Consider the following 24,517-nt stretch of genomic DNA (forward strand, 5'->3'; position numbering starts at 1 on the left):
GGTATAAAGCCTTCATACACACTACAAGAGTTACCGGCTTTTGTAGTGGGTAAGTTGTGTGATATTATGCCTTTGTCCCCATTCCCTATGTGTGTGTTGTCTATTTGTGTTCCTTCTCAAAAAAAAAAAAAAAAACTCAATGAAAATGTGACAATTTGTTACTTGAGTTAAACACACTCGAGTACCATGTAAGAACAGCTCCCAATCCCCACAGACTGTCTCACACAGTCAACAATTGTGGCTGTGTGATTGCACTCGCACAATCAACAATTGTGGCTGTGGATTTCTCTTTCTCTTTCTTTTTTCAGGGTCACGTGGGAAAAGGTACTGAAAAAGGAGCGAAAGAGTTTGAAACACAAGCAATAAGTTTTATATCACAAGGAACTCGAGTTCCGTAAACTCGAGTTTCAAGTGAACTTTCTTAAGATATTCAATTTTCGTAAACTCTAGTTTTATGTCAAACTCAAGGTTGTAAAACTCAAGTTTTAAAAAGTGATATATTGCTAAATATTTCTCAAACAATGATAAAATACTAATAATTTCAAAAAATAGTGGTATTTGGCTATTTTTGCCGTGTATCTAGTACTTTCTTCTTAGATAATGTTTAGTGATGACTAGCCTATGCCCTTGGTATTAAGAGCATTGCATTATTTGAGAATTTAACTAAAATCAAGAAGAGGCTAGAGATTTATATAATGCAAAGCGTGTTTCATAAAGCTATTCGAAGGATAGTTTCGAACAATTTCTCATCTCTCATTATTTCAAGGAAAAAAATCAAATGAGTAAGTCGTTGATTAGATGATGTGTCAGTATTTCAAGGACTCTAATCATTCTCTTTTTTCCTCTTGTTTGTTTTTTTATAAGATTAGTTTTGGATCAACAGGCAAAAAGTTGCACCCACCACTAGTAATATACGAATTCTGCATTATTTAGGAAGACCTAAACAGCTAAACTAACAAAGACGCCAAGGACTTGGGGTCAATGGTGCTTTATTCCCTGCACCTTAAATTGTGCTTTTTTGGAAAATCCTTGCATTATTGGAGAAGACCTAGCTAGACTACTACAGTCGAAAACTTCGTGTCTTTCCAGTTTCTACCAACCACCATGACTTTTATCAACTTTGTTTTTTGACAAATTAACCTATATGCTGAAATGTGCTTCCAGCTAAAAATTTCCTTAAGATTGTTGACCAAGGTTATCAATACCATACCGTACCGGCCGGTACGGCCGGAATATACCGTATCGGCTAGCAATCCGCTATGCTTGACCCCCCTGTTTCGTACCAGAAAAAATACCGACCGTACCAGTCTCGTACCGGCCAATTTCGGGCAATACTGGCAGGTACAAAAAAAAGTTTTTTATTATTTTTTTATTTTTTTATTTTTTTTATTTTTAAGTTTTATAATTTTTGAATTTTTGTTAGGACAGAATTGTGACTTATTTATATTAACTTATTAGTATTATTTGTTTTCTTAGTATGCAATGGTAACTTTTAAGCTTTCTATTTTATTTTTTTTATTTTTTTTTCCCTTTTAATTGATACTAAAGTCTAAAACCATGAATAATTAGTTTTGAATTAAGGAAATGTTTTATGGTAAACTTTTATATTTATTATAATATATATACACAGACACATACATACATACATACATAAATATATATATATATATATATATATATATATATATATATATATATATATATATATATATATATATTTATATTTATATTTATTTATTTATAAATATAAAAAATAGCGGTAAATCTGAAACGGTACACCGGTATTGACCAGTATCCGAAATATATCGTACTGGTGGCCAAACCGATATGACCTTCGGTACGGTATTGGCATCCTTGCTGTTGACAGCTATGAGTTGCCTTTTCGCTTAACTGAGCTTTTGTTTACTCCTATATGTTGGGAATGTAGAATCATGTTTATGGGTGGGCCAAGCTCTTTTTATTGAAGCCCAAACCAATTAAATTCCAAGCCTGGTTAATGTTTGGATTGTTTTTTTTTTTTCTATGGTTCTGTGTTCATCAGTTTGTTTATAAAGAAAACAATTTTCTGGAATATATATGTAAAAACAAAACAAAAAAAGCTATATTCATGTTCTTTCTTCTAAAATCCTTGAGAAGACCTAGACTAAGACTTGACATCCATGGTGACTTCCCAACCAACTACCACGAGAATATATTTCTATTTTATTAATATAAACTAAAACATTAGGAGAAGCAATTGGGGAAAGTAAGTTAAAAAAAAAATAGAACACCATACTTTTAAATGGGACATATTAACTAAGCTCACACTTTTAAATAAGACACTTCAAATGAGATGTTTTAAATGGTAAAAAATTTGGCATGAATGAATAGTACCGTTACAAATTTTGCCTCACAAGGATTTTCAATATTTTGACAGGATTTATTTTTGGGTCCAAGCACCATGGGAGTTCATAAACGACATAACTCACAAATAAAATTAAAGGTGATAATTCCTTATAATGAATAAGGAAGATTTTTAATTATTAATATATGCTCTCTTTCATAATGATAAGCAATCATGCCTAAAGTCAATTAGAGAATCTTATAGAGGTGGCAAAACAGGTGTACAGTTTGGGTCGAGTCAATCGGGTTTGAATTGAAAACATGTCCGTGTCAAAATGGGCAATTTTAAACATGTAAGAAACGGGTTGTGTTAGTTGGGTTGTAGGTTGGGTCAATTTGGGCAGGGTGACCCGTATTTTCCACATGAATTTTTTTATTTAGGGTAAATTATAATTTACCCACTGTGGTTTGGTTGAAATTTTAGTTTTTTATCTATAGTTTGAGGAAAAAAAATGGTTGATTAATCTTTATATTACTATTGCTCTTAAAGATATATTCCCCTAGTTCCAACTGTTGGCATTGGGGTTTTTTTTTTTTTTTTGGTAAAAAATAAATTAATTAGATTCATTATCACATATCAATTTGTAAATTTTTTTTTTTTTTTTTTGTAATCAATAAATTTTATAATAACTTAACATTTCCTTTAAGATTACCTACACAACAACAATTGAAGACTTGGCGTCAATGGCATCAATGGCATCAATAACAATTTAAGATTACCCATCGCTCTTATTTTTATTTTTATTTTTTTGTGGGGAAAGGTTAAGAAATATAAGGAAGCATGTTTAGGGGCTAGGCCAAAGTTTTTAACATTTTAACTGATAAAGTTTTCCTTAAAATCTAGTTGAAATTCCAACTCATTTTGTGATAGTTTTATAAGATTGTATATACATGTATATTAAAAAATATATATAATTCATAAAATTATTTAAATAATCACATGATTATTATTATTTTTGAAAACAATCACATCATTATTTACTAAATCATGTAACTAAAATTAAAAGTATACACTTTTTTTTTAGAAGATAAATAAAAGTATACATGGAGACAAAACAAAAGACTTTGGCCCTAGACAGTATTTTTTCTTCGCACCGTGGCCTCTTGCTAGCACATTTGCCACCAGATAAGTGGTCCACCTTAACTTCCATTAAATGGATAGAGTACACTATAGTGCACAACAATTTCATCATCCATTTTTCTCAAAAAAAAAAATTCATCATCCACTTTATCATAATTTTTGCCAAGCCAAGTGTACACTATCTGCATTTGTAGCTTTTCTTTTGTTTCTAATGTTCATAGTATGAAGCCATAACTTGGAGTTAGGGAGAGTAGTTTTAGTAGTGTCAGCTCCATACTATATAAGTATTAAGGTGGTCGTCTAGAGCCCCAAGTATATAAAAGGCCTCCAAATTTTAACTAATACTCTATGATTATTATTTTTTATTGTAATAGTATTAATTAAAACCAAATATTAGCAATAAATAAAATAATATTTTTATATCAAACGAAAAACAAGAAAAAAAAAATAGAGAAAGAAATAGTACATCCATAACATTTTTCACACCATTTTTATAACAAATCTTAAGTAGCATGATATTATGAGTTGTTATTGATCATAGCAAAAAAATAATTTCAATAGTGGATTGAAATTAGAATTTAGAACCAGTAACAACTTAAAATCTAGGATTTGATGTAGCACTTCTCCAACCAAAAAAAAAAAAGCAATACACAAAACAATTTACAACTTTTTTCATAACAGTTTAGTTGGCAAAGTTTTACTAGTTCTCATTTAGATCCACTACTAATATTACTCTTTTACTTACCACTATCAATCCATATTTGGTGCCAAAAGTTTCTTGTAATTAAAAAAAAAAAAAAAAATGGATACAGCCGGATAACTTACTACAGGCCCAAACTCCAATTTAGGTTGGAATGGATTGAAATACACTAAACTGACCCGTAATTTTATTCGAAGGAGAAAGGGTGTTTCTTGCTCCAGTTTGCATTCTGGAAAAAGGTATTGACAACATTGGTAGGAACCAAATTGATTACCTGACTCGTCATTTGTGAATGAATCTGACTCCAAAGCAACGTGAATTGAAAGAGCATGCCAAAGAAGAGCAAGCAGAATATGATAAGCCCATCATTGAGGCAGAGAACATTTAAATTCTTGCATCCAGATATCCAAGTTGTTATTGTAAATATTGTTTATTATTCTTTACTATTGGAATTGATGTATGCATGTTAATTGTAAAGTCAGTCTATCATTTTAAAGTATTACATCTTTTTGAATTTAGAAACGACAAACAAGAAATTTATCATTTGGCTTTATTGTTTATTAATCTTTGTTTTTTCTAGGTTCAAAAAGAAAAAGAAAAATAGCCGGTAACTTGGATGATATAAGAATGCTTAAAAACCTATCCATTTTGTAGTTTTTTTTTGGCACACATTTAGTAGACCATGGTGAACCTCAATACTTGTATAAACCACATGTATCAGCTAATTAATACTACCATTGAATAGGTTCGCACATAACTTGATGAGAGAGGAATTTAATTATGAGACAAAAACCACCACGTTTGGTGTGAGATCTAATATTCCTTTGCCTTTGCCTAGCACGTTAATTGATCTGTTTACATTTTAGCCACTTCGTTGCTGTGTCAATTTTGTTTTTTCTCAAAATTTCCCTCTGACTTTGTGCAGGGATCAAGACGTTTAACTTGAATGCAAATTTCCTATACCTTTTTTTATGTACTATTCTATGTTTCACCAATAACAACTGACTATATATATAATTTTTTCTATTTTCAACTCCAATTATTTTATAAGGAAAGTAAAATCACTATATGGAAAATTGTTATTGGTGGAACATAGAGTGGTACAAGAAAAAAAAGTACAGAAAATTTGTATTAGTGTAACTCATACTCATTTGGTGATCAATATGTGCACTTTGTTAAAGGGAAAACAGAGCTTAAACGACATACAAAGCTAAACGGCAATAAGAAGAATATAGAACAGAAGAGAACGACAGAAGGAAAAGCAGTTACAACACTTGCCAGAAGGAAGAAGTGGTGTATTACAGCTGTCAAGCACTGATTGGAGTTTGCTAAAGTTTGTTAAGCAGTTATTTTGGGCGGGAAGTTTAGCCCCTGTTTTATTGGTGTATATAAATTGGAAGTAGTTAGTTTTTCATTTTGTAAACATTCAATCAATGAGAAGTTTCTTTCTTTAAATGGACGTTCGCGCCTCGGTCGACGTCTTGAAGTTGTTGAAGATGAGCTCGTGTTTGAGCTTTATGCTCATGTCCGCAGAGAATATAATCCTGTTTTTTGAGACAAAAGAAAAGTAGATTGTTATGTGTTTGATAAAATGCCTAAGAGAGAGTGTGTTTGTGTTTTTAAGTGAGAGTAGTACCAGAGGGGTTCGTCTTGGATAACGGCATGGCGGAGAGTGCAAGTTGAATTTTTTATTTACTAATCAAGTGTTTCAAATGATTCTGCAGTTTTACTGCTGGCAGATATTTTTTCAGAATTTTGGTTGTTTTGCTCTGTTTGGTTGGTAGATTTAATTTAGTTTCGGGGAAAGGTTCCCAACATATGATTTTATTCTATACATTTTTATGGAGGATAAAAATTATTTTTCCATTTTTAACTTGAAGTTTTGCTGCCTATCCAGATTTCCATGCAACAGGGCCCATTTATGGTGCAGATTACTTGTCCTCAGTGTCATGGAGAATGGGAAATTGTACGGTTCTCTTCGTGATGAAAAAATCTATTGTAGTTGTGATACCCACATTTTTACCAATAGTCGTAAGCGACATAGCATGGTTAGGGCGCGTTATTCTGATTTGAAGTGTAATCATCTGTGGTTTTACGGTGAACCTCACAGCCGATTACAGACGAGATTCGGAGACTTGATGCAAGGTGATTGGAATCATGTTGATATTTCATGTATAATCGATCACTGGGCAAGGTACATGTGGAATGCATATGTCCAGTCCTCCTCAGAATTCCGTTATCATCCAACACAATTCTCAAAATATTGATGACTGACACAGAGCTGCTAACCTTTACTATCTCAAAATGGTTCACATATGAATGTTGGTATCTCAACGGACTCAGACACGGGAGACCCTTCAAGCTCCTCTAGTCCCTGTGGATTTACTCAGCAGATGGCAATGGGTTCTTTAATAGCCAATCCCTTTATAAAAAGATGACTCCATTTTCAATCTATATCCACTGTCAAAGAAACTGAGTCCAATGCAAAGAAATATGCCCAGGTATGTTGCATTTTATCTGAATTTACACGCAATTATTAACGAAAATCTGAAAGTAATCAATTGAATATCGTGCCAGGTATTTCTTTTTTTATTTTAGGTTTTTTTTTTTTTTTAATTATTTATGTTTTTGTTTCTTTTTTTGGCTCTGGTGGTTGTATTGCTAAAATATCGTACTGTTGTCAAGCTATTCTTATCCGTGTAGAATAAATTCCTCTGCTACAAAGTCTAATGCATGATCTTATCAAACTTTTATCTTTGGTCTAGCTGTTTAATTTAGTGGGTTTATTGGATTGCAGGCAATTTTGGGGGGAACAATCCAGGTCCCAACTCTCACAGGAGATGTAGTCGTCAAGGTTTGTTTAATGTTTGTATATGATTAGTGCTTGTGCAATGGGAAAATTTCATTTGGAATTTTCATTTGATTGCTTTGTTGAGGTTCTGTCATTTCATTTGGAATTTACTCATGCAACTCATGCGACTTGATTATTGGACTTGACCCCCAGATAGGATGGTGACTGGGTCAGTTAATAATGAGATCTGGTTTGTTTGTTGAGGTTCTTTCATGTCCACCCTTTGTTGGGACTATGAAAACCAAAGCCAAATAGCATCTCTCTATGCCTCCATGTCATTCCTATGGGGTTGGCCTTTAGCCTAAGATTACTGGCTTCTTGTAGAGGTTTTTTCTTGTTCTAGTTCCTATAGTATCATGGTTTAACTATTTTATGATGTTCAGGTTTGCTCTGGTGCCCAGCCTGGTCAAATGGTAGTTTTGAAGAAGAAAGGTTGGTGAATTAGACATGCTCATTACGTTCATTTATAGAAAATTTTGTGTGATAAATGATTGTATTTTAGTTTGCCACTTGCATCTTTCTCTCTATTGAGAATAGTGTGTGACATAATTGGTCCTTTAACATTTTAGCCACTTTGTTCCTTGTATCAATATACCCTCAGAATTTCAATTGAAGCAACTTCCTCAGCTTGTGTCAATGTGATCTTTTCTTATTGCCACAATGTATTCTTTTTCTTTTTATAAAGTAAGGAATCAACATGAAATTTTGACAAAAGGGTATCCTCTATGACTAAAGAGTCCGTATGAGTCGCGTTAGATATGCAATTTGTTACTAATCATCATTTCAATGTGAGATTTAATGATTTTACCCTAGTTAAGCAAGTTATTAGGTGTAATATCATTAATTTTTATTACTTATATAAAAAAAATATATTGTTAATTTTTTTTTTTTTTTTTCTGTTAAGATTCTAAAAAACATTAGTAAAATTTTTTTTTTCTCAAAATTGTGTGTATTCACTCTGACTTCGTTGTTTTTGTGCAGGGTTCAAGACGAGGAACTCTTATTCATTTGGTGATCAATATGTGCACTTCAATGTTAGCATTCCATCATAGGTTTCCTTGTCTTAGCCATTGTTTTTGCAGGGTTTTTCACCTTCCAGAACGTACTTTTATGATTTAGTTCAATCGAGTGTGTGGACTACAGAATGTGTTTGCAGCCTCTCATTTTCATAGTAGATTAAAATTCTTGATTTGTGCAGGAATTTGACCCCAAGGCAAAGTGAATTGATTGAAGAGTTTGCCAAAGAAGAGCAAAGGGAATATGAAAAGCGTGCTACTGCTGGAGCATCTGGGTAAAAATGTAAACCAAAAAAAGGCTTCATTTCTTTGCCAATTCATAGAAAGTCAAGCTCAGCAAAAAAGGATAAAGGCAACTGAAGGAAAAGCATCAATTGTTGAAAGACCCACCCACTCTATAAGTTTTGTAGGAGTGACTCTGGGTCGTTTTTGTCCAAGTTTTTTTTTTTTTTTTTTGGGGGGGGTGTGTGTGGGGATGTGGTGGAGGTGTTGTTAAGGGTATGTAATTTTTTCCTTACAAATCACAATGGTAGGTATTATTTGAGGCGACTAAATTTGATCACTTGCATCCAAAGTATTGAAGTTGTTATTGTACATATTATTTATTGTTCTTTAATATTTTCCATTGTCAAGAACATCAAGTCAATTTATTTGTGGGTTTTGTATTATGTTATGACTAATGTCACATGGAATAAATCTTAAAGTTGACTATATAGATTGTTAAATATGTAGTGAAGCTTTTAGAAAGTTAAACGTTATTCAATTGTTTTTTTTTTTTTTTTTGGCTCTGTCAGATCTGACGAGTGCTTGTTTTGCAATGGGATTGGATATGACCCTATTCTAGTTTTGAACATTGTGAATTCATGAGCATGTTAGATGCAATTTGGTAGAGTTCATGGCAACAAGATTTGACTCCAAACACGTTTGGAGCTAATGGCTACAACAAAAAATTAACATAATTATATATTTTTGAAATTATAATTGTTAGATTGTATGTTTTTTATGTTCTTAAAACACATGCTAAATTTTATGTCAATCAAATGTTATTTTTTATTTGATCCATGAATTTATTTTTTATACATAATCTTATATTTCAAAAAACTTGAAATTTAAACATTTGTTGATAGTATAGCTATTGATCTTTGATTTTTTGAAAATTTTGTAAGTACGTATAAAGGATATGAGAAGAAAATGTAATCTAATGTGGGATTTGTCAAAAACTCTAAATTCACATTTAATAAAAAGATGTTAAGAGGAGTTGTAGCCATTTGATTGAAGCCAAACTTTGTCAAGTAAAAAGAGAGTTAACAAATTTTTTTTAAAGAATTTGCAAGATTTAAGATTTGTTTGCCATTACCTATCACTTCGTACCTAGTCTCCTAGGCCCTTGGGGGAAGGTACATTTCTCTATCTTTGCACAACTCATTCAATTAAAGCAAAAAAAAAAAAAAAAAAAAAAAAATAGCATTCTTAGTCCATTAAAATTATACAGCAAATACAAATTTTGCACAACATAGTATTAAAATTCAATCTTCCGATTCAAAATCCAACAATAAGAGACACACATACATGTAATCATTAAAATGCAAGGCAATGCACTCTAAAAATTGAACAACTTACAGTAATGAACCACAACAAAACATTAGCTATGCAAGTCTGAAATTGAACAACATACGGTAAAGAACCACAACAAAACAGCGGTAAGTATCAATACACACTTCAATGAGGTTAAACCACACCCTACGTCAGTATGGTTTTAAGTAGAGAACTGCAGCCATTTCCAACAAGACTGTTATGTAAACCACCACAAAGCTTATGTAGAAGATACCCATGTCCATGAAACTATCACCTTCTTCCCCCTCAATATCCACTGGCACTGTAGATGATCATCTCATTTTGGTGCAACCATTATGTAATGGAGGCCCACACAGGAGAGGGTTCCACTCATAACTGCTTTCATCAAAAGTAATGAATTGATTTTTTTTATTGTGCGTTATACCTGATAAGTTGTTGTGTGCCACACTAAAGACCACTAGAGAGGTCATTTCAGTCAATTGAGGTGGAATTTTACCATTCAAATCATTGTAGGAAAGATCCAAACTTTCTATCTCCTTTAGATTTGAGAATGTTATAGGGATTAGTCCAAATAGATTGTTGTGTGACAAGTTCAATACATGAATGTTGTTGCTTATCCTACCTAGTTCCGGTGGGATTTTACTGGCTAGGTTGTTGCACGAGAGGTCAGTTCCGTACATGTAGTCGAGGATGTCACCCTTGTAGGAGTAAGTTCTACTTTTTATGGCGAACTCTACTTCTACGTCAACATTCACAACATCATTGAACATAAATATAAAATTATTTGAATCTTCGATATTTATTGACTGTGTACCAACAAAATGAAAAACTATTGAAACTAGGCATCTCTATATATGAATCTCTTGAAAAAGGTATTTGGGTGGATGCATTAAAAGTAATGTTACTCAAGCAGTAAGGTATCATACTTTAAAATTTATTGTAGGAAAGATCCAAAATGTTTAAGTTCTGCAAAAGGCATCATTGAATTGGAATTTGACCTCCTAAATAATTTGCTTTCAAGAGGAGAATTCTCAATGTTGAGAGGCTTCCAATCCAATTGGGAATGTCACCAGTTAGATGGCTATCTCGAAGATTTAGTACAAGTAGATTGGAGTTATTTTGGAAAGCACTTGGAATTGGACTGCTCAATAAATTTGTATTTAATTGGAAAAAGGTGATACTTGAGGAATTGAAGCAGATGGAACATAGCCAAACAAATTATTGTCAAAAAGGTCAAGAAATCTAAGATCAAGGAGTTTGCATAACTCAATTGGAATGGGACCTTCAAAATGATTTTTGGCCATAACAATATGTTCTAAAGATGATATGTTCCCCATCCACATTGGAAGCACGCCTGAGAAGTGATTGTTGTCCAAACGTAAAAACCTTAGATTAGTCAAATTAAAATTGGTAGGAAATATTTGTCCACTGAAGTTGTTGTTTGATAATGTGAGAAGTTCTAACTGTTAGCAACCTATAATGAAATGTATTGATAATGTTCCTGAGAAATTATTCCCAGACAAGTCTAGGCGCTGTAGGTAAACCAAATTCCCAAAAGAAGAAGAATACTACTTTAAAATTCATTTTTCAAAATTTTTAAATAATTTAAAATTTTCAAAATTTGACTAAGGTTTGTGGGAATTGGACCTTGTAAGTAATTATCTGAAATTTCCATTGTTAAAATGTTGGGACGAATATCATGCGGCACTATGAGAGGCCCCGTAAAAGAGTTATTGTTTAAAATAGAAACCTAGGCCTCCAATATTGTAATGTTCACTAACAACCAATTACTCAATTAGTGAACTGCCCGACCAACTTACTATGAGAGAGATTAATTAGTCCCAAATCATATTGGTAAGAAGAAATTTGGGAGGTGTGTTATTGAGAATGTTAAATGAACAATTAGACAAATTGAAAACCTTTGATTGGAAGGTTGGAATCCAAGTAAGAGAGTCAAGTTCCCGAGCTAATATATTGTTATCAATTAATTGGATCTTAAGATTTGAGAGGTTGAAAAGGAAGGAAAATGTGGATGGGATCAAGAAGTTGTTATTTGAGAAAGAAAGGTACTCAAGTTGTAAAGTTGTGATTTACAACTATATTTTATATTGGCTTTATTCCATGAAAAAAAGTGTTGTAATTGCTTTAATTTTGTTCCTTGTATTTTGTGGGATTTTATTGTATTGGATTTTGTATTAAGTTGGTGAAGAATCGAGCATGTATTGGATGAACAAGTGGATTTCGCGAGTGTCTCGCAAGAAGCCTACCTGCGAAAGAGCCACGTGAAAAGTACATGCTGGAAGCTGAAGAGTCGTGCCAAGTTGTCAGTTTTGTGAGTGTCTCACGAGAAGGGCCAACCCCCGAGATACCCGCAAAACTCTATGCTTGGAAGATTTTAAGTGTGACTTTCTTACCCTTCATCTATACTATATATACCCTCGTTACCCACAAAAGTATGAGAGAGAGATCATTTAGAGAGAAAAACCCTAGATAGGTTTTCTACATCACAACACACCTATCTTTTAGAGAGAGAGCTACTCATCCTTAGTAAGAAATTATTCTAGCCTCTTCTCCTTCCCTCTCCCATTATCATATCTTAAGAGAAGATTTGTACCCAAACACAACCCACACCTATTCAGAGTGTAGAGAGTGTTTTGGAACTTGGGAAGCTTTAGGGATTTGCCAAAAGAAGCCGGTGAGGCTTGGCGGATGCAATCAGGCATATTGCGAGATCCGGAAAGTTAGAGAAGACATGACTTCAAGAAGTCCATTGGTAGTAGGAGCTTGGAGGGCTCAAGTACATTGCACAGACTAGGCTTGGAGGGTCTTTTGTTATTTGTGTACTCCAACTTTATTCTCTAGTGGATCGATTTCGACTTGGAGGGTTGCGAAGAGGTTTTTCACTGAGTTCTTCAGTTTTCTCTTCAATAACACATCTTGGTGTTATCTAGTCTTTGCATCTCTCTTCCCTTACTCTTGTGCTTTACTTTTATTGTTTATTGTTCATGTGTATGCACTAGAGTGATATCAGTTCATTGCGCACATTTACTCTTGTTCCGCACTTTGATTAAGTAAAAGTAAAAGCAATCTAGCTGTAATTTTCAATTTGAGGTCTAAACAAGCTCTTGTGTTTTAGCAAAAATCCGAGCTTTCACAAGTGATGTCAAGTTTGCCATATATGAAGGAAGTCTCCCTTCCAAATTATTGTTGAGATCTAACTCTTGGAGCTTCTTAAGTTCACACTAGCCTATAAATTAGTTATTAGGTTCTAGTGTTGTAATTATAATTTTTTTAAAGAAGCTAGCAAAATTATTGTAAAAAAAAAAAAAAAAAAAAAAAGCCTACCTTGGGCAGTTAAGGTGCCCTTCAGTCCACAACCGCTCATTGACTATATATTAAGAGAAATCAAAAATATAATTTTATGAAGAAAGCTTTTATCAATCGATGAACCATCCAAATACAACTGCTCGAAGTTGTTTAGTTTACCTAACTCTAAAAAAATTTTTAGAGGTATGTAAATTAACAAAAAGTGATCAATATGGTAGAACATGAAGTAGTAATTGCAAAACATATTTCTCTCATTTTTGTTTGGTTGGGAGTGGAAAAGTGGAAGGATAAAGAAAATGAGTTTGAATAAATTTACTCACGTACTCTTATTAAAGAATGATGCTCAATTAAAATAAAATAAAAAGTGACAAATAGCCACACAAAAAAGAGCAATCATCCAAATTTATTATTAAAAAAAAAATCACTATCTAGTTGAAAAAAGGCCCTAGAAAATCAAAAGAAAAAAGAAAGAAAGAGATAAATGATTCTATTTTGGCATGCCACTTGCATCCTGCTCTCTATCGAGAATTGTGTGTGACATAATTGGTCCTTTTACATTTTAGCCTCTTTGTTCCTTGTATCAATAAACCCACAAAATTTTAATTGAAGCAACTTCCTCAGCTTGTGTCAATGTGGTTTTTTCTCACTGCCATGATTTATTCTTTTTCTATTTTAAAGTAAGGAATCAACAAGAAAATTTGACAGAAGAGTATCCTCTATGACAAACGTTAAGAGTCCACATGAGTCACATAAAATATGCAATTTGTTGCTGATCATCATTTCAATGTAGGATTTGATGATTTTACCTTAGTTAAGCAACTTATTAAATGTAATATCATTAATTTTATTTGTCTGTTAATTAAGATTCTAAATATCTTTAGCGTAAAAACTTTTTTTTTTTTTTTTAAATATTGAAATTGTGTGTGTTTTCCCTCTGAATTCGTTGTTTTTATGCAGGGATCAAGACGAGGAACTCTTACTCATTTGGTGATCATTATTTGCACTTCAATGTCAGCATTCCATCGTAGGTTTTCTTGTTCTTAGCCATTGTTGTTGCAGGATTTTTCACCCTCCAGAATGCATTTTTATGGTTCAGTTCAATCTAGTGTGTGGACTATATATGGGAAAAAAGTGTCATTTTACCGTAATCTATAGCATCATATGGGAATGTGTTTGCAGCCTCTCATTTTTATTGTAGAACTAAATGCTTGATTTGTGCATGAATTTGACCCCAAGGCAACGTGAATTAATTGAAGAGTTTGCCAAAGAAGAGCAAGGGGAATATGATAAGCGTGCTACTCCTGGAGCATCAGGGTAAAATGTAGACCAATTGGTGTCATTTGTTTGCTAATTCTTAGCAAAAAAGGATAAAGGTAACTGAAGAAGAGCATCAATTGTTGAAAGACCCACCTACCCCCTAAGTTTTGTAGGTGACTAGGTCGTTTTTGTCCTTTTTTTTTTCTTTTCTTTTTTTTTGTAGGGGTGTGTAATTTTTTTCTTACAAATCACAATGGTAGTTTTATTTAAGGCGACAACATTTGATCACTTGCATCTAGAGTATCTAAGTTGTTATTGTACATATTATTTATTGTTCTTTAATATTTTTCACTATCGAGAACGTCAAGTCAGTTTATTTGTCATTTTTATATTATGTTATGAATAATGTCACGTACATGGATATTTAGATATCACTTGGAATAAATCTTTTGAATATAAAGATGGTTCAATATTTACTGAAGCATTTAGAAAGTTAAACATTATTTAATTGGTTTTCTTTGGAGCTGTCAGATCAAACAAGTGCTTGTGTATAGGATTGGATGTCCCTATTTGGTTTTGAACATTGTGAATTCATGAGTATGTTTTATGTGATTTTGCAGAGTTCATGGTGAGTAGAAAATGAGTTAGACAATATTTTGAAATAATGTGCAAGATTTAATTAAGATTTTCTTGACGTTACATGGCACTTCATGGCTAGACTCCTAGCCCTTTGGGGGTAGTTGTATTTCTGTCTTTGCATAACTCTCATATTAAATTAAAGCAACAATGCAAAAATACAATCTTAGTCCTTTAAAATTACATAGCAAATACAGATTTTACACAACATAGTATTAAAATTCAATCTTTAGATTCAAAATCCAACAGAAGAGACACACATACATGTAATCATTAAAATGCAAGGCTATGCAAGTCTGAAATTAAACAACTTGCGGTAATAAACCACAACAAAATAGTAGCAATACAAGGCTATGCAAGGCTGAAATTAAACAACTTATGGTAATGAACCACAAAAAAGCAGTAGCAAGTGTCAATGCACACTTCAATGAGGTTAAACCACGCCCTACGCCAGTATGGATTTATGTAGAGAACTACAACAATTCCTAGCAGGACAATTATGTAAGCCACCACAAAGCTTATGTAGAAGACACTCGTGTCCATGAAATTACCACCTTCCCCCTCAATATCCACCGATATTGTAGACGGTGGTCTCATTTTGGTGCAACTATTATGTAATGGAGGTCCACACAGGAGAGGGTTCCCCTCATAACTGCTTTCACCAAAAGTGATGAATTGATTTTTCCTGTCAGGTGTTGTTCCTGATAAGTTGTTGTGTGCCACAGTGAAGACAGCTAGAGAGGTCATTTCGGTCAACTGAGGTGGAATTTTGCCATTCAAATTATTGAAGGAAAGATCCAGACTTTCTATTTGATGTAGATTTGAGAATGTTACTGGGATTGGTCCGGATAGATTGTTGTGTGACAAGTTCAATGCACGAATGTTGCTGCTCATCCTACCGAGTTCCAGTGGGATTTTACCTGCTAGGTTGTTGCATGAGAGGTCAATTCCAAACATGTACTCGAGGATGTCACCCTTGTAGGAGTAAGTTCTAGTTTTTGTTGTGAACTCTACTTCTTCAACAACCCCAAATCCGCCAAACGTAGATATATCAAAAGGGAGAAATTCAATAATATTTGACGTTGTGTTCAAATATAATGACAAACTCAAAGGGAATCCCCCTAATTGAAAACCTTTTAAAGAAGGATTGTGGGCAGATGCATCAAAAGTAATGTTACTCAAGCAATGAGGAATTAGACCTGAAAATTTATTGTAGGAAAGATCCAAAATGTTTAAGTTCTGCAAAAGGCATACTTGAATTGGAATTTGACCTCCTAAATGATTTGCTTTCAAGAGGAGAATTCTTAATGATGAGAGGCTGCCAATCCAATTGGGAATGTTTCCAGTTAGATGGTTATCTCGAAGATTCAGTGTAAGTAGATTGGAGTTGTTTTGGAAAGAACTTGGAATTGGACCGCTCAAGCAATTTTTATTTAATTGAAAAAACTCGATACTTGAGGAATTGAAGCAAGATGGAACAGAGCCAAAAAGATTGTTGTCAGAAAGGTCAAGAAATCTAAGATAAACGAGGTTGCATAACTCAATTGGAATAGGACCTTCAAAATGATTTTTGGCCATAACAATATATTCTAAATATGTCACGTTCCCTATCCATGTTGGAAGCGTGCCTGAGAAGTGATTGTTGTCCAAATATAAAATTTCTAGATTAGTCCAATTAGAATTGGCAGGAAATATTTGGCCACTGAAGCTATTGTTTGATAATATGAGTAATTCTAAATTGTAGCAACCCATTATGAAATGCATTGGTGTGGTTCCTGAGAAATGATTCTCAGACAAGTCTAGATTCTTTAAGAAAGCCATATTCCCAAAAGAAGAGGGAATACTGCCTTCAAATTCATTTCTAGACATTTTTAAATATTCTAAATTTGGAAAAATTAAACCGAGGTTTGTGGGAATTGGACCATGTAAGTGATTATCAGAAATATCTATGCTCAAAATGTTGGGACGGATATCATATGGCACCATAAAAGGCCCCGTGAAAGAGTTATTATTTACAAAAAAGATCTCCAATCTTGTATTGTTCTCTAACAACCAGTTAGGAAACTGCCCAGCAAACTTGTTGTGAGAGAGATTAATTACTCGCAAATCATATTGGTAATGGAGAAATCTGGGAGGTGTCCTATTGTGAATGTTAATTGAGCAACTTGACAAACTGAAAACCTTTAATTGGAAGGCTGGAATCCAAGTAAGGGAGTCAGGTTCCAAAGCTAATATATTGTTATCACTTAATAGGATCTTAAGATTTGAGAGGTTGGAAAGGAAGGACACTGTGGATGGGATTGAGAAGTTGTTATATGAGAAAGAAAGGTACTCAAGTGATGTCAAACTTGATAGTGGAGACTGGACACTGTTCCCATTGAAGTGATTGTTAGAGAGATCCAATACCCGGAGTGATGTCAAGTTTGCCATACAAGAAGGTAGTCTCCCTTCAAAATTATTGTTGCTGAGGTATAACTCTTGGAGCTTCTTAAGTTCACACCAGCCTGTATAATGTGATAATTAGTTATTAGGTTCTACTATTGTAATTATTCGAAGCAATATCATTGTGAAAAAAAAAAAAAAAAAAAAAAAAAAAAACCCTACCTCGACTAGGTAGGGTGCCATTTAGTCCACAGTTGCTCACTGCCAATACATTAAGAGAAGTCATAACTCCAATTTTATGAAGAAGACTTCTATCAATCGATGAACCATCCAACATCAACTGTTCAAGGTTGTTTAGTTTGCTCAACTCTAAAACAAAAGCAAAAAGCTTAAATTAGTACTAATTGATATGGTAGAGCATAAATTAGTACTAATTGCTGAATATTATTAAGATACCACACAGAAGTGTTAAAGTAGCCAAGACCACTTTCATAACTAAGATTCTTTGAAAGAAAGTAATTTTATTTTATCTAATAATAGTGTATAGAGTATAGACTACCATGTAATGTGGCAGTCTATATACTTTCATATTTTAGAATTTAATTCAAATTGTGAAATTAATTTATTTCAACTAGAGATGATGCTTTTTTTTGAAGATCTCAGTCTTATTTTAAAAGCTATGTTGTTAAACCTTTTTTTCCCCCTTTTTCTATAACATCTAAATCATTTTTTTAATTTTTTAATTTTTTTATTGATGCTACAATTACCAGCTCAAATAGAATTTCGGTCAATTTTGGGGTGATCCCTGCGTTTTGGTCCGTTTCAGATAATTTCGGTCGCAATATGAATTTCGCCCGGTATGAGTTTTGAATTTAATTTCCCTTCTTGAAGCTAAAATATGTTGTTTTCTCGCTGAAACTCGGAACCATACTATTTCTCATTTTCTCCTTTAGCTTGATCTTTGAGCCACTGCCCTTCTCCGCCATTAGCATTTGCTTTCCTAGAGATTGGAGCCACATGTATTGCTTGCATTTGTTAGAGTAGTTACCTTGCCTTTAAGTATGTGTATTCTTGACCTTGTGTTTCTTGAGCTCCTGCCAATGCTTCCTTGGTGGAGGATGAAATTTGTTTGTGAAGAGACGGACAAAGGAGATCTGATGAGGAAGAAACTAGGGAGATGAAGTGAAGAATGGTAAAGCACTTGTTGAGCAGTAGAGCCTAGAGGGAGTAAGGAAACTTCTAGGACACTTCCTACCAATTAAAAAAAAAATCCTAGACTCTCCTTTATTTACCAGAATTCCATAAAGTAATAAGTTAAAAATTTTCCCTTAATGTTTTTAATCCACTTCTGACTTCACTACATATTATTATTATTATTATTATTATTATTATTATTATTATTATTATTATTATTTTTACTTTGAAGGTAAAAGAGTACGTAGGCATATATTATTAATTTTTACGGGTATAGTAATCTCAAAACGGTAAACCGAAATAGATTGATACCAAAACATTTCATTTCAATTGACAAACCGAAATGAGCACCAAAACAATATTCACAAAATTGGTTTGCACTAAGCTACTTATTGTTCATTCGACCATATAATAATAGAGGAAGGGAGTGGCAACGGTGGGTTTGGAGGGTAAAATGGAGATTGCACTTGAATAGTGAGGGTAAAAACATAAATTTGCCAATCTCAGGAGATGTGGACATCCTAACTTGCAACAAATAAAATTTATACTTGGAAAAAAAAATTTATATACATAATTATTTTTAAATTAATATGTTTTGTCTCTCCTAAAAAATATATATTGTACACCTTGACTTGTTAATTCCAAGAATTTGTGTTCAACAAAAATAATCTTGACCCCACAATCATAATTCATAACCACTTAAAGAAAGAAAGAAAGAAAGAAAAAAATCCCAAATAATAGCAAAAATAGCCCAAACAACAAAAAATGAACAAAATATTTAGCAAAAAGCCTATTAAAAAACAAAAAATAAAAATAATTAATTATTCAAATTCGTAACTCATTCAACACATTCCATAAAAATTATCCTTAATTTCATATTTCCTAAAAAATGGTACCCATAGAGATACTATGATCGTGTTTTCTCTTTAGTGGCATTAGTAGCTCGGCTCTCCTCGACAACTCATATTGCAGTTGTAGCAAGTATTATTCGTTGTTCTCTGCCACTCTCTCTTTCTCACTTTCTCCCTTTTCTATAATCATTTCAAACTCTCTCTCATTTTATTACTTTTATCTCAATATTCTTAGTTCTCACATTATCTTTCATTGATCCCTTTTTGCCTTTTTATTTTGTTAGAAGAAGGAAATTGTAAAATTTTATATATTTGCATACTTTTTTTTTTTTAAGACAAAGGGGCTTTAGTTGGAGTTGGAGAGCCAAGGAAAAGAAAATCTAAATGTGCGCAAATGTGTAGTCTAAAATTTTTACGAAGAGAGAGGGGGGGGGGGGGGGGGGGGGGGAGCTCATGCTAGGTCTTTGTATTGAGCTTAAGTAGTAGTGGCCCAATTTTTATGTCTAAAAACAAGTAGAAAAGCATTTGGGCTCAAGTTAAAACCCAAATTTTAGTAAAAGAATCCATTTTAAACCAAGTTTTCGTGTATCTCCCGATACATATGATATGATATCATTCAATTGATATGCATCTATGTATTGTACAATTCATGAACACTTCTAATACACCCTTACAATACGAAACTTTTTGTATGATTCTGGGAATCTGGTTAGGCGAACCAAACCGGTTTGCTGTTTAGTTCCCACACTAGGCTGTGAATCGAGTTGTAGAACAGTTCTACCATATGAGTTGTGTTTTTGTGTAGGGTTGGGCTTAATGATTTGGCCTAAATCAATTTTTCAACAGAGCTTTAAATTGACTTGGGGTTTGGGTTTGCTATATAATTTGTTTGCATGCTGTGAGTTTAATTTTGATTGTGAGCTTAATTGAAGAACCAAGTTAAGGAACTTGGATCGAATTGGTGTCATGAACCGGGTTAGATTTTATGATTGGATCAAGACCACCAAAAATGGTGTCATTTTGCCTTTTGGGTTGGTTTCCTTCTTCTTTCTTCACAGACTCAATCAACAAAGGAATGGAAGAGTTGTGGACCTCGCGATCTCATTGGACTAGTGATTAGGCTTGAACGGGTAGTTGAGGAACTTGAATCGGCGATAACGGTTGGATCTCTACCTATAGCGACTTGGCTTCAAATACCGACAGACTTCCTTGAAACGTATCCAACAGTGGGATCGATGTAGTATATGCCGCTCGAAATTTCTCCTCTTTCTCGCTAGGGTCCTCTTCGATCGAATCTAAAGATGTCACAAAGATTGCCTTTCCTCTTTGTGATGATTCGAGTACTTTCTAACCGAAATGTTTTCCAATAAGTTGGGAAAAGATATATCCTTACACAAATACTATTTCATTAAAAATCATCTACAGAATAACAATTCCTATGAATATGAAGTAACACTAGGTACCAAGTGGGGTCTATTACGCCTGTGAGGAGGTTGCACCATGACCATGTTATAGGGTGTGTTCCCCTATTACAATTGTAAACTAGCATTAACAAATGAGAATGGTCTTAAAATATGTGCAAATAATGATTGAATTAGAAGCTTTTTATTGGCGGGAATGCAAATAGTTATTGAGAATATTAAAGGAATTGGAAAACAAGTTCGACCAAAATAAAGCATGATGGTAAGGGGGAAAAAAAAGTGTGAGTTAGCTCTCTGTATTTGACTTCCCTATAACCAAAAAAAAAAAGAAAAAAAAAAAGAAAAGGAAAAGAAAAGAAAAAGCTCAGTTTCATTTATTTTCAATATATTTTGTTTCAGAAAAAATGAACAATATTTAATAATAAAAAAATGTTTTATTATAGCTTCTGCTTTTCTGAGATTATGTCAGTAATGACGAAAAAGAAAAATGCAAAACAACACCACCGTAAAATGTCCATGGTACAATTTACCTTCAGTTGTAAACGATCCTTCCAAATTGTTTCCACTCATTCTTAAGATCTTCAATGATGTGAAGGTGGTCAATGACTTGAAAATTCGTGCATTAACTTTGTTCCAAACCAACTCTAGGACTTGCAGCTTAGGTAAGTTGTTTGAACCTATAGGCAAAGTAAAATAGATAATTTGACATACCATATAAAAGAAGGAATTGATTTGAATTCATGAACATATATTTTTAAAAACAATCGTTACCTTTTGTTGTTGTTGTCACGAAGTCATCGATCTCATTGTAATCCAAGTAGAGCTCCTCCAAGTTGCTAAATGCTTTGAAGTTTGAATTCCACATATATATATATAAAAATCATAATATTCATCAATTGATTTTGACTGGATTATTTTAAGGTTACATTTGCATTTGATAATTTAAAATTATTTGTTTTTTTTTTATTATTTAAAATTATTGATGATCTAAAATAATAATTGATTTTTTTTTTAATTGTTGTTCGACATAAACTATAACGACAAGATGAATTTTATTTTTGAGAGTTTTTCTCTAGCATAAGTGGATTAACACTTGTGTAATTAATTTGAAATCACATTTCACCCAAATTATTTCAAATCCACAAATTGATAAGGCTTTAAATTTGTTCACGATTTTATTAATTTAGAAATATTTGTACTTCTCATAATTTATTCCAATTGCTTAAACTAAAACTGAAATCATAATGATTCTCTTCGGTAATTTAATTTAAAAGAGCCAAGAAAAAAAAAAGTGAGATTTTAGTTGCATAAATCTCAATAACTAAGAGCAGAAATTCTCAAAATACAAAAAAGGAGCAAAAGTCTACACCCTCAAGCGTGAGGCACTCTTCCAGTCTCTTTGCAACTTGATGTGAATTTTAGCTGTGAGACTTACCTGGGATGTGGAATGATCCATTCAATTTATTTCCACCCAAATCTAGTATCTTCAGCGAAGAAATTCCACTGAAAGATGACAAGATGTTGTTGTTGAAATTGTTATTAGCCAAGTAAAGCATCTCCAGCTTGTGCAACGCTGAGAATCTTTCAAAACCTACAATTTAGTAGAAGCTTCAGTTTCCATGTCCACAACTATATATTCCCACAACCTATTTAATAGTATAAAGTGAATCTTAAGCCACAACTAATTTCTCTTTTTTTGAAAATTCAAAAGGAAAAATATAAGGCAGAAGTAAAACATAATTTCGACAAACACTAGCAATTAACTTTTCTTAAGATATGAACATACCTTCATTTGGGACCCATTTACTAATTTGATTACCAACCAAATCGAGGTACTGAAGCTCTTCAAAGATAAGAAACAAAGAGGCATTTAAACACCAATCTTCCCTACTCCAACCAATCTTATAATTAAGATCAAGTTGGATTACACGTCCCGTAGTGTTGTCACACTTCACTCCCTCCCAATCACAGCAATCACTCTTTTTGTGGGTTGAATTCCAAGTTCGCAAAGGATCTATATCAGCTGTGAAGTTCATGGAAGCTTTGAGTTGCAAGAGAGCTGCTTTCTCTTGCTCCCAGCAACCAAAGCACCCATTCATACCTAATTGAACCAAAATTAACACTACCCACCACCAAAAACGTCCCAACTCCATTACTTTTTTCTTTTTCTGATTTTCTATGACAGTAAGACTGACAAAGTTTTTGTCCAACTCTCTCACTTATGATTCCAACTGATCTTGCGATGAAATAGGCCACCGGCATCCCACATATATACTGTTACCAAACAGTCCACATCATCATTACATTAAATGCGAAGCGTGTTTTTTTTCTTTCGCTTACAGTTGGCAGGCACTAAACAAGAAGACTAGAAGACCAAAAGTCAACAAGAAACTAAAGACTTTCTTCCTAGATAATGTTTACTTGTTTGGTGATTACTAAACTATATCCAGTCCTGGCAAACGGGTCGGATTGAGTCGACCACCTATTATTTGACATGATTAATAAATATATATATATATATATATATATTTGACACTTTTTTTTTAGAATGATATATATTTTTGCTGAATTAGAATGATTTTTATTTGACACTTGGTAAGTCATCCAACGAATAATTACCCAAAAAAGTAAAAGACTAATCTTTTAACCATCAAACTTGGAATGGAAAATGCACAATTCTTTAACAAATTCCAACACTTGGGTTCTAACCACCATAAAAATTCAAATAAACCAATTTAAAGGTATATATTTAAAATTTACACAATTCAAATTCAAATTTCACTAATGATATTATAACCATAAAATAACACACACACAATATTATAAATTGATGTCATGGACCATTTCAAGTTATCACTTATCAACCTTCCTAGATGTGCCTATTCCAGTTGCATGTAAGATAAAATAAAGTTATATTATTAATTACCTTGAGAGATAATTAAATTAAAAATAAAACATAACATATTAGGTAAATTAGAATAAGTAAATATTTAATATGAATTGCACTCAATCTACTCAAGGTTAGTAGCAAATCTAGCATTGAAAGTCTTTATACTTGCAAATTACAACTCAAGTTGTTGAGTAGTTTTGCTAGTCACTTCATCTATAATACAAAATTTTGATATAACTTAAGTATTCCATGAAAGTAAATCAATAATAAAGATTTAATATTTTATAACTATCAATTAAATTACTTTCAAATCCATATAAACAACTTTTTGTGCACAACAAAACTTGCACATTCTTAGGCAAAATCATAAACTATTGACCATAATGCAGAATCATAAACTACTAATCTTAGGGTTGTTCCAAAACAGATAGGACCTTATTCTGACATTTAAACTAAAAGTTATTAAGAAAAAACAAATATTACTATAAATAGCAAAACCACTATTTTTGGGGCCTTAATGAAGTAATTCACCTAAAAGTTGGCGACATTCATTTCATGATTCTGAATCAGAACGTTGTTTTCCTTCAACCTACCAAATTTCATGCAATTTTGACACTGTCACCCCGATGGCCTCTATTAGCACCCCCCCCTTTGATCTTGCATTATGACTTCCTGTGCTCCTGCTGCTCTAGGAAGGCAGATGCTGTCTGTTCTACATCAGCTTTCCTGGAAAGTGTTTCATAGTAAATGCTAGTCTATATAGCTAGTATTATGAATTTTGCAACTAGACCACGAGAGTTGAAGATTTTAACATACATTGTATCCTTACACCCACCACCATGGAATTTTTTTTTCAACTAAACTAAAAGGTGGGAAAAAATTATTCACTTTCATTTAGAAAAGAAAAAAAAAGAAAAAAAAAGAAAAGAAGAGAAGAAGAAGACAGGATATGTG

The 24,517-nt window shown here is 32.9% G+C and overlaps 1 protein-coding gene and 1 long non-coding RNA gene across 2 annotated transcripts; one reads left to right on the forward strand and one right to left on the reverse strand.

Annotated features, from left to right (window-relative positions):
• The first annotated feature begins 6,958 nt into the window (after window positions 1-6,958).
• On the forward strand, window positions 6,959-8,442 carry LOC126724078 (uncharacterized). The gene is made up of 4 exons (XR_007654599.1): window positions 6,959-7,017; window positions 7,398-7,446; window positions 7,996-8,048; window positions 8,213-8,442. It is a non-coding gene; the product is annotated as an uncharacterized LOC126724078 (long non-coding RNA).
• Window positions 8,443-14,974: 6,532 nt separating this feature from the next.
• On the reverse strand, window positions 14,975-22,965 carry LOC126724067 (receptor like protein 21-like). Its single transcript, XM_050428216.1, has 6 exons — window positions 22,460-22,965; window positions 22,109-22,264; window positions 21,445-21,516; window positions 21,204-21,350; window positions 17,430-17,576; window positions 14,975-17,329 (listed from the first exon to the last, which is right to left on the reverse strand). Exons 1-6 carry the CDS (start codon window positions 22,824-22,826, stop codon window positions 15,177-15,179), a joined length of 3,042 nt encoding a protein of 1,013 aa, XP_050284173.1. The 5' UTR covers window positions 22,827-22,965; the 3' UTR covers window positions 14,975-15,176.
• Window positions 22,966-24,517: the final 1,552 nt, after the last annotated feature.

Source organism: Quercus robur, chromosome 4 (genome assembly GCF_932294415.1).
Source record: "Quercus robur chromosome 4, dhQueRobu3.1, whole genome shotgun sequence".
Taxonomy (NCBI): Eukaryota; Viridiplantae; Streptophyta; class Magnoliopsida; order Fagales; family Fagaceae; genus Quercus; species Quercus robur.

What these genes read in the sequence shown, in the direction of transcription:
- LOC126724067 (XM_050428216.1), bottom strand. Translation starts at nt 22,826, where the DNA reads ATGGAGTTGGGACGTTTTTGGTGGTGGGTAGTGTTAATTTTGGTTCAA. An exon ending in TGGATCATTCCACATCCCAG is followed by an intron (nt 21,517 to 22,108) that starts GTAAGTCTCACA and finishes CAAACTTCAAAG; the next exon opens with CATTTAGCAACTTGGAGGAG. An exon ending in TGGCACCCTACCTAGTCGAG is followed by an intron (nt 17,330 to 17,429) that starts GTAGGGTTTTTT and finishes CACATTATACAG; the next exon opens with GCTGGTGTGAACTTAAGAAG.